Below are 15,392 nucleotides of genomic sequence, written 5' to 3'. Positions count from 1 at the left end.
CTGTAAGAAATTTATTCTTACATATTCTTCGTACTCTGAGTAATACTTAAGGAATGTAACCACACACGACACAGAAACATACATACCTTAAAGCCCTTTGACGCATGAGGGTTTGTGCAGTCTTTCTGTCTTCAGGAAGTGACACTCTGACCTTATTCACACCCTTCAGGCGACTCACAGATGAGCCTGAGCAGAGAATAAGTGATCTGGCAAATATTACCCTGCTATATGCTCTTTGTGAGAATTGATGCAGATGTGGGGAACATACCTGTTGGTTTCTCCTTAGCTGTTTTGATCTGAGATTTCTCAGAAAGGTAAATCTTATTCTTTATTTCTTTCTGTCTCTGGGAAGATCTCTCTATAAATGATTTTTTCCTCTTTACAAATGCTTCTTGTAAGCTCCCAGGTACAGCTGTAAATTTCGGCAGGGTTTCTGTTTAAAGATGAGACTTATTTTTAGCTTATTGACACTTTTGTGCTGGCAGTCTACGAGATTGTGGGGAATGTGAAGGCTGAGAGGTTGAGCAGGGGACCCTTTCAGATGCTCAAGGCATACCTGCCGAAACTGCCACTGGCTCCTCCACACAGTGTTCTGATCCAACTGGATGATCTGAGGTTTCTTTTTCTGATGTAAGAGGCAGAAATTCATTCACCTAATTGCAAGTAAATCATAGATAAAATCATAGGTAAATGATCTTCCACTAACCTTAACAGCTTCTAAACCCCTGGTTCCCTTTGGTAGAGGGAGATTTGCTGTTTGGGGCAGATGGGAAGTTGAATGCCTATTCTCAATCCCCAAATACAGTGTAGGAATCTGCGTCCAATGAATTTAGCTCCTATCCTGCTTTCGCCGCTTTGTGTGGTTTCTCACATCTAAATGGCAGGGCTGGAGTTTTCTGGGAAGGGAAAGTCCTTAATAAATGGTTCTATTCCTATTAAAATGCTTTACTCTCCAGCTCTGTTAGAGAATGGCTTTTGCCCAGCCTCCTCTAGCCCAAAGCTTTTTTCCTCACCTGATTCTTGTCAAGGGCTTCTATACCACTTCTGCATCTGCACTTCTTGTCTGCTGCCTCCCCATTACCCTTCTCAGTAATCATGGAAACAAATACTAGGTGTGGAACCATTTTTTTAAGATATATTCTCTAATTCAGCATCAGGCTACAAAAACATTAGTCCTGCCACAGTAGTAGCACGTACAACCTGGGACTCTGGTAACAGGGCAACTTAATACACTGAAACAGTTGATGGGTGGTGACTTAGACTTGCTCAGTTTCCAACTGTAGTTCTGTTGTAATCCATGAATTCATCTATTATAACCTTTACAGCAGGATTTCCTCCAATGACTACCTTCTAAGAATTGAAGTGAGCCCTGTAGGAATGGTCCGCTTGCAGTGGAGAAAAGTACAAGGAACCTGCAGCTAATAGGACTATAAATCTGTTGTACTCAAGTTGATAATTTGAAAATAAACTTGCAATAGCACTTACTTTGTATCCCCATTAGGTCTGATTTCCTTATGTATCTTCTAGAGCTTCTCTGTGCCTCAGAACTTCCTACATCTTTTATTGGATGGAAGGCATGAGTTTCAACCCTTCTAAGCCCTAATGAAATCTACAGCATCATAAATAATTCCTTATTCTCAGCTGTGTGCTGCTGTATAAATGAAGTGTATTCACATTAAAGGGAGCTATGACCTTTACCTGAAAGCTGCTTTTTGCCTCATTTTCTTTCTTTTCTTCTAGGGTTAAGTTTGCAAACTCCATTTCAGCAATACTGATATCACTGGTGCTTACTAATGTAAGCTCTGGCTCTTCCATTATACCATGTCCAGACTCTGTCAACTGTGTGATAAAATTGAAAAAGAAATCATTCAAAGTAACAGCCTTGAAATAGTAAAAATGTAAAAGTGATGTACATTGACAATGTGGTGCCTCCCCCATCCCAACCCACTTTTAGAAATACTGAAGACTTTGGGGATGGGCAAAATGTCTGAAGATAGCTACTGCAAGAATTATAAGCCCAAGTGTTTATATTATAGGGCTGATGCAGGTTGACAGGCAGCCGTGCAGAACCTGAGGGTGTAACTGAGCTATCTAAAGGAGCAGGAGCTAGTGGACTGTTCTCAAACTACATCTTTAGAGGGAAGTATGCAACTACTGAGTAAGAATCTGCAAAAGAACACCCCAAAAGGAGCAAAATATCTGTGACCTAGATGTCACTCTTGCTCTCAGTCTGTATTACATGTTCATCTGTGGAAGGACGATACTGAAAGGTAATACTCAGGTGACCAGAGTTGAAACCAAGCAGACTAATACAATGCAGTGCCAAGAAATTCCACACTGAAAGTGCTGAAGCATAGGCCAAGCTATTCCTCAGGGAAATGAGAGGGGGATATGTCGATTGGGAGCAGACCGGTTGTAAAATTTAAAGGTCAGCTTAAAACTTGAGCTCAGAACCTGCTTGGAATGCTCTGTCGTTTTCCTCTCTGCCCCTCCCCCTATGTGCCCTCTCACTCTCAAACTTCAAAAAAAAAAAACTTGAAATTTGGGAGTTTGCTCATTTCAGTGGAAATTTCCAATGATTACATGATTGACTAGCTCAGGAATGTTAAATAGCTTTGTTGCTTCTAAATTTGTTTCAAAAGTCTTACTTGGAAATGAATTTATTTCCACACAACACAGATTTCACTTACCCACATCGGAATAGAGCTCTGTAATGATCCAGAACTTAAAAAGAGCTCTGACTGTGCTAGTTGAGAGAGGTTTCTTAGGATTTCTGGAGTTTCTGCTTTAGCTGAATTCTCAAAATACTTTTCATTCTGAACAGAATATGGTGCTTGAACTGAAGTTCCCATCCCCACTGTTCTCAGACACAACTGTGAATCGATTTCCTCTACTTCTGAATTTATATTTAAAACCCCACAGGTTTCCTTTTTGTCTCCATTGAGTCCTTGACTTTGTAACATTGTATCAATCCCTCTTTCTGATAGTTTTTCAGAGCCCAGTGTTTCTTCTCTGCCTTCTGGTTGGGCTTTTATTGAGCATTCACTAGAGGTAGAACCACAGGGAGTGCTATGCTGTAGATTTAAGTGATGAAATACATTCGCCTTATCAGATGACCTGAAGCCTGAATTTTGTAAATTTCCTACAGAGAGCTGGAAAGGAACACTTTTTTTCCTATTTTGTAATTCAGTCTGTGCAGAGTAGTTCTGATTTTCCATGCTTTGGAAAGAATCTCTTGCTTCAATGCTAAAAATACTTGGTAGATCAACATGCTGGCTCCCCTCCTGTGAAGAAAATTCTGGCAGAAGCTGTTGAAAAGACTGTTCAGAGCCTGTAAGAAATAAGTTAACCATAATTACATGTTGTAAAACCTGGATATAACAGTTTGAGTAAATAATGAATTCAGCTTACTTCCTACTACTTGGGGAGTGAAAGCTGATGTATGTATACATGAATAGAGAACGAAAGGATGGTCACAGTGATTTTTAATAACTCCACTGCTCATACCATGTATTTTCTCCTAGTCTAATAAAGAAAATATGGTCATTAGATACGCTGAGGACTTTTCCCTCATTAAGAGAGAATACCGATTTTAATAACAGACTAAATGCGCACATATGTACCTCATATATAAAAAGGTGTGCATATGTGTGTATACACAAAATTTGTACAAGAAGTATTTTTTTTTGAAAGACCAAAAGCGTGAGCAGGGAAGAGGGGCAAAGGGAAAGAGGGAAGGAGAAGAGACCGACAGAGACAGAGCGAGAATCTTAAGCAGGCTCCACACAGGGCTCTGTCTCATGACCGTAAGGTCATGACCTGAGCTGAAATTAAGGGTAAGACACTTAACCGGGAAGCTTTACTGGCCTGTATAAAAAGTTTTATAAGGATACTTAAACTGTTAACTGGAAGGGCTGAGGTAAGGAAGTTGAGGAACAAGAGACAAGAGGCAGTGCTTTTGCTTTTATCAAATTCTGTACTGTAAAAATGCAAACTGAGCATTATTACTCCTGTTACTTAAACGGACACACAGAGAAACAGAAGTTGTAACACTGGGGATTGGCGAGCGCAGGAGTGGAGACATACCAAGACCTGCCAGGCACAGTTTCCAAAGAAAATGGATGTAAACCATGGAAAAAGCATTGGAGTTTCTTTAACTTTTTCTAACTTAATCATACACACCCTCAGTAATGTTTTCTGTAGCAAAAATCTGAGCTGCAGCATGAGCCAAGTGAGGGTCAGGTTGCTGGTTCGGGCTTGTGTTAGAAGGATTCAGGCTGGTTCTCAGCGCTGTAAAGGAAGCTGTACTTTTGGAAGAAACGGTAGTACGGTGGCTTTCCCATGAAGAATCAGAGTTCTGACGGAAGACAAGAGAAAGGCTGAAATACTGATTATGTATTACCAACCGAATCAATAATCATGTTCTTATGATACTACTCTTCCTTATTACCACTTCTCTTTCACACCAGTAATTTGACTATTTAAATCCATTCTTCCATTTCAGTCAATATGAAAGAGGCTTTTTAAAAAAAGGTTATTTAGAAAAGAAACTGCAAATTAACCAGATAAGAGTTTAGAAAAGATGAGATCGTCTTCTAAAAGCAGGAACTATTATGTAAGGACAGCCGGGGAGGTCAGGGTATGGGAGCAAAAGACCTGATTTGAATCTCAGCTGCTGAACTATGTAGGAAGAGGCATTCATTTTGAAAAATCAAAAAAATAAAATAACAGGGACACCTGGGTGGCTCAGGGAGTTAAGCATCCGACTCTTGATTTTGTCTCAAGTCATGATCTCATGAACCGTGAGATGGAGCCCCGCATTGGGCTCTACACTGACAGTGAGGAGCCTGCTTGGGATTCTCTCTCCCTCCCTCTCTTTCCTCCCCTGCTTTTTCTCTCAAAGTAAATAAACTTAAAAGTATTAATAACAAATGACAATAAAAATGTTCTTGAGCATCCTATGGATTATAATCCTTAGCGAGATAAGGCTCACAGGACAAAATTCTAGTGCAGCTGGTTTTCAATCTTGGTTCCACATTAGAATCACTTGGGGAGCCTAAAAAAAAAAAATCCTGATAATCTAAAGCACTCCTGGAGATTCTGATTTAACTGTTCTGGGCACAGTCCAAGCACTGGGGTTTTTAAAGACTTTCCACAGGATTCTAATCAGCAGCCAAGGCTAAGAACCACTGTTCTGCTCTAACAGAAGAAAAACTGTTTTTGGAAACTCACAGCAATGAAGCATCTACATTACTTTACCTGGTAAAAGTCTCTGCTGTCTTGAGAAATCCCAGAGTATGATGATAACATATCAAAATCTGGATGTGGTTCTAAGGGTTTAAATAGCTGATGATGCAGATTTGGAAAAGTGTGTTCTAATTCCGGAAAGTCAAGGTCAACTGTTAGAATTTTGAGAAAAAAAGATAAAATTTAGTTTTAGGTAACTCCCAATTCAACAAAATTCTTTCCATTTTTTTTTTCATTACCAGTAGATGCTTTCAAATTAAGTCCTATCATCATGTCCAACATACAAAACATGAGGATACTCAATGACCAAAACCTTTTGACAACATTTCCATTTTTACTAGCTCTAAAGTAAGAGGTTAATAATTAGGAGTAAGAAGCCATTATGATCACTGTTTTGCTATAAGCTTTGTTATTCTCAGTTCATTTTAGGATCAATGATTTTAAAAAAGAAAAAAAGCGTCCAACTTTGGCTACGGCCACAATCTCACAGTTCGTGAGTTTGAGTCCTGCACTGGGCTATCCGCTGTCAGCAAAGAGCTCACTTCGGATCCTCTGTCGCCCCCTTCTCTCTGCTCCTCCCCTGCTCGGGCTCTCTCTCAAAAATAAACATTAGAAAAAAATAAAAAGAAAAAAATCCTTGTTCACTGTTCTGGGTGTTACTATGGGTCAGGCATTGTCCTTCATGTGTATCATTTTGTTTAGCCTCCCAACATCCCTCTTTTAGAGAAGATGAAAGAATAACAAGCAGCCTGCCCATGGTGTCACAGCTAAAAATGATCACACTAGGACTCAATGGTCTCATCTGTGAACTCCTTTCTCAATACTGGCAATAGGGCCTCAGCTGTTAGAGCTAACTTTGCAATGGTAACGGAAGATTTGTTGATCTCTTCTGTATGTTCTTCAGTCTGATTTGTCCCAGATCCCCTCTTGCACTAAATGCCCTGTTTGCCGTGTCCATGTCATAACTGCTGCAGCAGTCCATAAAAACATAAAGCTCAGGGCGCCTGGGTGGCTCAGTCGGCTAAACGTCTTGACTTTGGCTCAGGTCACGATCTCACGGTTCGTGGGTTTGAGCCCCACATCAGGCTCTGTGCTGACAGCGCAGAGGCTGGAGCCTGCTTTGGATTCTGTGTCTCCTTCTCTCTCTCTGCCCCTCCCCCGCTCGGTCTCCCTCTCTCAAAAAATGAATTAACATTAAAAAACAGAAACACGAAGCTCAATCACTCCTTCAAACTAAAAGGATGAAAGGTTATATACAAGTATTGTTCAAAATCATTTTACCCCGCAAGTCTGTCTTCTCAGTCATCAAATTTGCTTCATTTATGTGCTTTTCCATCATCTGCTGAAAGTGTGTCTGACCAGACGTGAATTTTTCCACTGCAGGCAACACAGGTTTATGAACTTCCCCAGGGTCCTGCCTTTGATAACTGACTTGTGATGCAGGAACTACAGAACTTAATACATTTGTTTCCTCTTCTTTAGCAGTGGTAGGTTCTTGTTCCCTGTGGTCCGATGCATGCTCTGAAAATGACCCTGAAAATTGAGTTTAGGGAAAATATTTAATGGCTGGGCACTTCCTTAGAGACACATTTTGGGAGGCCCAACAATATATGTTGATAAGGGAGCAGGGCAATGAAGAAATCTGCTCAGATAGATTCCCACTGAATGGGAAAATATGACCATAGCAGATAATTGTCAAAATGTAGTTGGAGATCCACAGAGCATCTCTGTGGGTCTGCAGCCTGTGACTTCCAATCATGGTTAGAGTATCATACTGTCCAATATTCTGTCAGGCATGAATAGTTTACTCCTGAGATTTAAAGAAACAATCCCTCTCAGCACATTGGGATGATCTCTCAATGTTTGCTCTCACCAATCTATCAAACTCCACTGATGCTGGTCCTTCAATTTATTTACAAACATTTTGACATTATTACCTGCATCTGTAAGGCTCAAATCTGTGTTTTCATAACTTAAAAAGCTCCCAGTAGAAACAGTTATTGATGATAATGGCTCATGATAAATCTCTTCTGTTTCAGCCTAAAAATTAAGGGGAACATTAGACTACAATGTAGGAAGTAATAGCTAGAAAAAACTCAAATCAGTAACAGTTCTCTTTTAGCAGTTATCAATTCTGAGCTCAGATCAAGTGTAGAAACCTTCATAGCTGTAAAGGTCAGTACTAAAACCTTTTCATCATTGCTCAGAACTGATTAGACTTTCATACGCACACGTATCTCCTCCACCCCATCCCTATCTCATTCATCAAGTTCTCGGTTATATACTATCACCTTTACACACACACACACACACACACACACACACACACACACGCACACACACACATACCAGACATAGGCCCTTACTGTTTGAAATTACTTTTGCTTCTCAGAACTACAGAGATCATGCATCAGATAGACTGGAAAGTCTTCTGATGCTCAGATTTGGCTATTTTCATCATTGATCCACTTCAGGAAGAGTAGATCTCAGAGAACACAGACTTTAACATTTCACAACTTGTACAAACTAAAGACAACGTAAAACCAAACAGGTCTAACAATGGGGTACACATTAAGACATTACTAACATTATGTGGCTTCACAGGTGGACTCAGATATGTATGTTCTTCCTCCACAGCATAACTTAATATTGCGTCATTCTCAGTCACAGCCTCCTTGACCTTGACTGAAATGGAGGGGAGGGGAGAGAATTTAGACTATTACAAATCAAGTTCTTAGCACCAAAGGACATCATTTCTGTTTTCCGACAATTTTCTTTCATATTTTGCTTTGTAAGATTGCCTTATCTTAGACCAAAAAGAAACAAAAACATTCATTTTATTATTCATTAAAAACATTTCCTAGTCATCTTTTCCCTGGAAAACTGTACTTGTTATTACTCTATGAAAAATAGAAAACTGCTAGTATGATGGGAAATGCTTTTGTTATTAAGTGAAGAATATTCTATCATGAATACAAGATGATCTCAAAGTTGAGGAAAATGCATATAAAAAAAGACAAAAACATTAAAGTGCAACAAGTGGTAGGAAAAAGAGGAATTTTACTTTTGGTGCTTTCTAAAATCACAATGAGCACATACTGCTTTTATTATGAATGCTTCTTAATTATATTTGATGTATTAAAAATATATAAACATTATTTTGCCTCACTTGATAATTCAGGTATTCTGAGTTAATTTCTCTCTTACTCCAAAAGAGTTTATGAGAAAACTGGCCAAAGCGTATAGTCATCTGTGGCTCTAAAACAGAATAAAATTAAAACTGTGCCACCAAATACATAAACTTTGTGTCTCATTATCACCGTGATTTTATTACAAGATATCATACACATTAACAGTATGTTTCTTAAATGTTTGTGTGAGAAGTGTGTTCTAAAAGATAACCCAGGCCACACATGCATATTACTCATATATTCATAATATTTATATTACGGATAATGAAGCAGAAGCAAAGCTAATACCAAATATTATAGTAAGTACAATCTGTTCTTAAACACTTTTTTATTCTCTTCTAGTTCATTAAAAAATATATCATTGTGACCTAACTGTTCTAACCAATAAACTGTTACTCGGTTTCTTCAATACACACTACAATTTTCAGTAAAGAAACTAAGAAATGGTGAATTGCAGGGTAAGTTGTTATTTTTTTCTTAGGCAGCTCATTTCAAAAGCTAGCTGGGAGATAGGAAATTAATCTGCAGTTTTTCAATTCATAATCACAACTCTACATGGATACCAAGAAGACTCTCCCAGAGGGATGATTTGGGTACTGGTAAGAGGTGAAAAATAAAAATGAGAAAGGAACAAGGTCAGAGTAATTAACGATGTTGAAGAATTCAATGGACAGGTCCCCGACGGCAGTTGGCAGAGAAAAAAGGGTCACTGGTTTGTCCCTGATAGAAGGGGCCCATGATGAGATTACTCAAAAAGGGAAGTAGCATCACCAAAGCAGAGTAATGCCTTAAGCAGAGTAATCTTCCCATGCTACCCAAGAATTTCCTGCTCTCCTTCAGAAGCAAAGCCCCATTTCCTGCTTTCCTACAAAAGCAAAGGCTACAGAGCTTGAAGTTAGTGATCCCACTTAACCTACTAAGAAACTAAGGCAAGGTGATGAAGACCTGGATAAAGAGGAAGGGAGGGAACAGAGAAGAAGTAGAAAGCTAGGACGTTCTTTTCTAAGACAGAAAAGATCTGAATCCAGGGATGATTATAAGAGAAAAGCAGTCCCTGAGAGCCAGGAGCTGACCCAGCACTATCACTGAGGCCTTGGTGTTCTGTTAAACACGAGGAATTTCACGGTACCAACAGAAAAGGCCATTCTGTGACTATGATGGATCAAGACAAAAATCAGGCCACTGGTATGCATGTCTAAACATAAACAAAACCATGAGTATTATCCAAACCATAAAAATGATCAAGCATCTCTTTGCCATGGCCTGAATTATTGAGACAGAAAGTGTAATTTTTATATATGTTTAATCTGTCAGACATAGTTAAGAATGATAATTTAGAGAGCTGTCTGGGTGACTCAGTTGGTTAAGCATTTTGGCTTAAGAGTCTTAACTTTGACTCTGGATTTTGGCTCAGGTCACAATCTCACTGTTCATGGGTTAGAGCTCCCGTGTCGGGCTCTACAGTGACACTGTGGATCCTGCTTGGGATTCTCTCTCTCTCCCTTTCTCTCTGCCTCTCCCGCGCGTTCTCTCTCTCTCAAAACGAAAAACCTTGGATAATGTATAATAAAGGCAATAGATGCTCGTTACGATTTCAAAAGTTATGAAGAAATAAAATTCTTCCTTTTCCTACCATTCACAAGCAACCACTTACTGCACTTTGGTGTTTTCTCTCTTGCCTTTTTTTTTTTTCTGAGTAACTGCTGCTTCTTTACTAAGTGTAGTTTTCATAAGCCTTGCACCATCATTCCTACCTCCTGGATAAGTTTTTATGGTACCCAATAGTGGAATTGCCCCTGCTTCCTAATAACATCCAATACTCATAAGCAAGGCCCATTTCCTTAAAGCCTCCCCCAGATCACCAAATACAGGCCCGAATCTTACAGTAAGTCCTTTCTAATACCTGTCCTGAAACACCTCACAGCTCCCTGTGCTGGGCATTCTACCTCACTGCAACAAGTCAGAACATTCCACTTTGTTCAACTATGGCTATGTTTCTGGTCCTCTTTGGCTAGAGGATGCTTGCGGGTAGAATAAAAAGGAAATATAAGTATCCTTTGGCTAAATTTAGAAGAATGGTAACAGTTTCATTTTAAAATGTCAAAAACTCAGGGCACCTTGGTGGCTCAGTCGGTTGAGCATCCAACTTTCAGTTTTGGCTCAGGTCATGATCTCACGTTTTGTGAATTCAAGCCCCACATGGGGCCCTAAGCTGACAGCACGGAGCCTGCTTGGATTTCTCTCTCCCCCTTCCCCACTTGTGCTGTCTCTGTCTCTCTCAAAAATAAGTAAATACATTTTTTAAAAACGTAAATAAATAAATAAAATATCAAAAACTCGATTTCACTGGAAATTATATCCTTTGAAGATATTTCAATCTCCAATTAAAAAGAGATGTAAAATGCTCTATAAACCCTCAAAAAGAGAATGGCTCTCTCTCATCTCTCATTCTATTAAACTATAGTGATGGCTAAAATTAAAAGAAATCTGCTTGGAAAAGGTAACTGCTGAAAAGTATTGGCACTAATGAAGCAGCACTGGAACTATGCTTTGTAGGGCAAGCAATATTATACCTATAAAACAGAAATTCATAAGTGAAAAAATTAATCTGGTTGTGTTTTGGTGGCAGGATTAAGTACTTTAAAATCTTTCCCTTGCAACTCTATTTTCCAAATATTTAAAAGTGAACATAAAGCACGTCATTTAGAATACCACAGAATTTTTTAAAGATAATATTTAACAGTATTAAGTTAAACGTGGATTGTTACAAATAAGCGTAAACACAAAATTTGCAGAGGATGCCAACTGTGAAAACTTTATATCCTCATATGCTTCCCATCAGCATTTATTTAGTGAAACAATTTAAAAGCAAAATTACCATTCTCTAAATAAACTCCACTTCCTTCATTCAACTTTTTGTGTAAATAGTACATGTTTTTTGTAAAACAAAACAAAACAAACAACCCTACAATACATAAGCATATAAAATAGAAAGTGAAACCTGGCCTCCAACAAAGGTAAACCTGTACCAACACTTTGGTGATGATAATTCCATCCAATTTTTACACCATAAAGACAGGTTTTACCCCCTTTATTTAACAAGTACACAGAACTGCACATTACGAATGCACCATAAGGATTCTATTCCCAACCGTCATTAAAGTTATCTACCACTTGTCATTATAAATTACACTACAATAAATATCTCTGTGCACAGGAATTCCACTGGTCTCTCACCTGCTTCACTGGAGTTAGCACCACAGACGTTCTCCTGGGCAACCGGGTAAAGACAACCAAATGGTTCACAGTCCAGTGGGCTCCCAAAGAAACTTTGTTCTCGGCTTATTGAGACCCTCAGGGGATCCCTGTCTTGACAAGAATCTGCAAGGAAAAAAAAAAGATGGACTCATTACATTTCCACTTACATTTCCACAGTTAGTTAAAACAAAAATGGCAATTTAGGGGCGCCTGGGTGGCTCAGTTCGTTAAGTGCCTGACTCTTGGTTTTGGCTCGGGTCACGATCTCATGGTTCAGGAGTTCAAGCCTTGTGTCGGGCTCTGTGCTGACAGCATGCAGCCTGCTTGGGATTCTCTGTCTCCCTCTCTCTCTGCCCCTCCCCTGTGCCATCTCTCTCTCAAAATAAATAAATAAACTTAAAAAAAATTAAAAATTAAAATTAAAAGAAACCCCCAAAACAAACAAAAAAGGCAATAGAGATTACAGATAAAAATCTGAAATTTTACACACCTGATGTATGTAGCAAGGAAATAATAACCGCTTAAGTTTTTCACACAGGCCTTTAAATTACTTCGCTTCCATTTCCCTAACTTTAAGGCTGCTCCTAGTTCAAATACCAGATAATACTTCAGTATTGACCAATCACAGGATCAAGTTCCTGGAGAATTCACTAACCACTGATAGTATTCTAACATATGTGTTGATAGCATAAAGTCAAAATAACCATGGCTAATCTGTGGTATGACATCAAGACAGAGGTTTGCTCTGGAGAGAACTGAGAGGCCATAGTTGGGAGGACGCGAGAGGACAGTCTACGGAGTTCTGTAACACTCTAGTTCTTGACCCGAGTGGTGGCTACATGGGGATGGCTATTACAGCGATAATCACTGAAATAAACCCTTATGATTTGTGCAATTCTCTGAATATTATACTTTGATACAAATATAATAATGAACAAGTAAGGAAATAGAGGCATGGGAGATACCCAAAAGTAGAAGCTAATCTACTGTGCACCACCTTAGAAAAACTTGGCAGTTAAAGGCACCGAATATTACATAAGGAAAGTGTGCACCAGGGAACTGAAGACAGGGACAATGTTTAAAAATATGTACTTCGAACAGACCCATCCCACCGCCTACATTTATCCCCAGAGGAGACTAACGATTTATGCTCTGGAGAAACTGAATCCAGTACACTCTGAACTCAGGGGGGCTCAGCATGAAAGAAAACAAGGGTGGGAGGAAGTAAGAGTGCCAAAAGGAAGTCAGGGGTAGTAAAGTCTGCATCCTCAATGCAGATTCCTCCCAGGTCTGGCTCCATAACAGCAACAGCCAGACTTGTATCAAGCTTGGCAGATCTTTCCTTGAAGAAACTAAACTCTATACTGCCTCAAGGAAAGAACCACAGATACTAAATTGAGGGTGCCTGATGAGAAACCACCTTTTCTAATGAAGTCCAGCAGGAAACAGGGCCGCCAACTGCACAATTTCTTTTTTTTTTTTTTTTAACATTTATTTATTTTCGAGACAAAGAGACAAAGTCCCAGCAGAGAAGGAGCAGAGGGAGAAGGAGACACAGAATCCAAAGCAGGCTCCAGGCTCTGAGCAAGCTGTCAGCACAGAGCCTGGTGTGGGGCTCGAACCCACAAACCGTGAGATCATGACAGGAGCTGAAGTCGGACGCTTTCCAACTGAGCCACCCAGGCGCCCCCAGAATTTCTAATTAGCCATGAGCATCCCACTCAAATATGCAAGATATTAGAGAAAAGCCTCTAAAAAAATCAGAAACAACAAAAAAGGAACAAAAGAATTTGGACAGAGAAAATACAGGAACCCAAACAAACAAAACACTATATATATATATATATATATATATATATATATATATATATTCAAAGTAGTTAATTGCATTGGTGACACAACAGCAGGATGCTATGAAAAAGGAAAAAGACAGGAAGAGTAAGCTTTTAGAAAGCGCAATGTGATTGTCAAAATAAAAATTCGTAAGTGAGAAATACACTGAGGCAATTCTTCCAGAAAGTAAAACCAAAAGAAATGAACTATAGAGAAGAAAATTAGAGGATCGATATAGATCAGTGTTTCTCAACATTACTTTTATCATCAGTCTTTGTAGTCATTATTTCTTGCTCTAATTGCCTCCTACCTCCATGAAATTTTAGTAACTACAGACGTACTGCTTATCTTTTTCTGTACAACTGTGGTTTGGTACCTTTCCAAGAAGCAGTTTTTGTCCCTTCTGGAAGCGCTAACACCCTTATTAACAATGCAGAACAGCTGTCCTCCAACTTCCAACTAGGTGTTTCACAGAGAAAACAGTGTGATCTTCCCTTACATTAGAGGTATTTAACAGAAGTATTAGTGTAAGAAGACAGACATTCAACAGAAACTTTAAGCAAATAAAAAATGACAATTTACTATAGAAAAAGAAGTTTTAGGGGGTGCCTGGGTGGCTCAATTGGTTGAACATCCAACTTCAGCTCAGGTCACGATCTCGCCATTTGTGAGTTTGAGCCCCACGTCAGACTCTTGTGCTGACAGCTCGGAGCCTGGAGCGTGCTTTGGATTCTGTGTCTCCGGCTCTCTCTGTCCCTCCCCCACTCGCACTCTGTTTCTCTCTCAAAAATAAACATCAAAAAAAAAAAAGAAGTTTTACAAAAAAGGAAATATAGCACACTAACTGAACAGTGAACAAAACTTAACACGTTAGCATGATAGTAACTTAGCTGGATTTTTCCTGAAATGTATTGTCAAGGATAGTGGTAAATATAAGAAGAAACATAAAAGACTTGAAAAGTGGCTGTCTCTGGTAAAGTTAAGGGGTGAAGGGTGGGTAGTGGCAGGAAAACATGCTGTTTCATGTTATAACCTTTTAGCGCTATTTGCCTTTTTAAACTGTGTGCCTGTCGTATTCTGACTAGACGTATTTCCCAAAGAAGTGTGATAAAGGCTAGGATAAAAGCTCCCAAAGGCAGGGGGCGGGACACTTGATAGCTCAGGACAAATTTACAGGGAAGAACCAGTGAACCCCACCCTGAAGGAAGGGGCGAGATCACGAAGGGCCTGCAGGTGACAGTAGGGACTTTGACTTAATTTAGACTTACTCCTCGACTCGAAGGGAAACCCGGTGAAGAGTTTCAAACACGGAGATGCAGAGGGAGACTACTCTGGATATACCATGGGAAAATGAGAGTAAAGCTAGACTGGAAACAGGGAACACTGGAAGCTGTAGCAGCCACTCAGGAGTCTGCATGGAGTGGCAGTGGGCAGGGAAACAGGCAGGTGCCAGAGCGGAACAAGAACTGAGAAGTGGTGATGGGTTACTGCGTGTTGGAGAGATCGACACAAGGATCTGCTTGGATAAACTCGATCAATTATTTGCTTGAGTCTGAAATCTAAAAATCATTATGAACTCAAACAGGGCTATTTACTAAAGATCGCAGGGAGGAATTTTCCAGATCACTGCATCTAGGAAGAAGTAGAGAGAAGAACTATACCTGCTTATAACTGTTCATAAAGCCAGAATTTTAAGCATAATAATTATCCTCAAAAGATACACGAAAAGAGCAGTGAAGGTATTGAAGTAGAAAAGCAGCAAAGAAGAAGAGAAAAAAAGAGTTACTCCTAAAGAAACAGGTTTAGAAGGCAGATACAAAAGGAAGCATAGGGAATACAGTAAATAGGTTTTCACCATACACA

General features: G+C 39.4%; 1 protein-coding gene and 2 non-coding genes across 12 annotated transcripts in view; all 3 read right to left on the bottom strand.

Moving 5' to 3' along the window:
• Positions 1-15,392, bottom strand: part of CEP295 (centrosomal protein 295) — a 55,616-nt gene that overhangs the window by 310 nt on the left and 39,914 nt on the right. For all 10 annotated transcript variants that reach the window (XM_049653492.1, XM_049653508.1, XM_049653501.1 and 7 more), the window contains 11 exons: positions 11,676-11,819; positions 7,835-7,932; positions 7,185-7,287; positions 6,529-6,780; positions 5,260-5,399; positions 4,183-4,357; positions 2,691-3,331; positions 1,699-1,839; positions 557-653; positions 269-433; positions 87-186 (listed from right to left, as the gene is read on the bottom strand). In XM_049653492.1, coding sequence (XP_049509449.1) covers positions 87-186; positions 269-433; positions 557-653; positions 1,699-1,839; positions 2,691-3,331; positions 4,183-4,357; positions 5,260-5,399; positions 6,529-6,780; positions 7,185-7,287; positions 7,835-7,932; positions 11,676-11,819 — 2,056 coding nt within the window. The remainder of the gene's footprint in view (positions 1-86; positions 187-268; positions 434-556; positions 654-1,698; positions 1,840-2,690; positions 3,332-4,182; positions 4,358-5,259; positions 5,400-6,528; positions 6,781-7,184; positions 7,288-7,834; positions 7,933-11,675; positions 11,820-15,392) is intronic.
• LOC125917740 (small nucleolar RNA U2-30) lies at positions 7,383-7,452 on the bottom strand. The gene has a single exon (XR_007456279.1). It is a non-coding gene; the product is annotated as a small nucleolar RNA U2-30 (small nucleolar RNA).
• On the bottom strand, positions 7,634-7,713 carry LOC125917745 (small nucleolar RNA U2-19). The gene has a single exon (XR_007456280.1). It is a non-coding gene; the product is annotated as a small nucleolar RNA U2-19 (small nucleolar RNA).

This window comes from Panthera uncia, chromosome D1 (genome assembly GCF_023721935.1).
Source record: "Panthera uncia isolate 11264 chromosome D1, Puncia_PCG_1.0, whole genome shotgun sequence".
Classification (NCBI taxonomy): Eukaryota; Metazoa; Chordata; class Mammalia; order Carnivora; family Felidae; genus Panthera; species Panthera uncia.
This window is presented reverse-complemented; position numbering and strand designations above follow the sequence as displayed.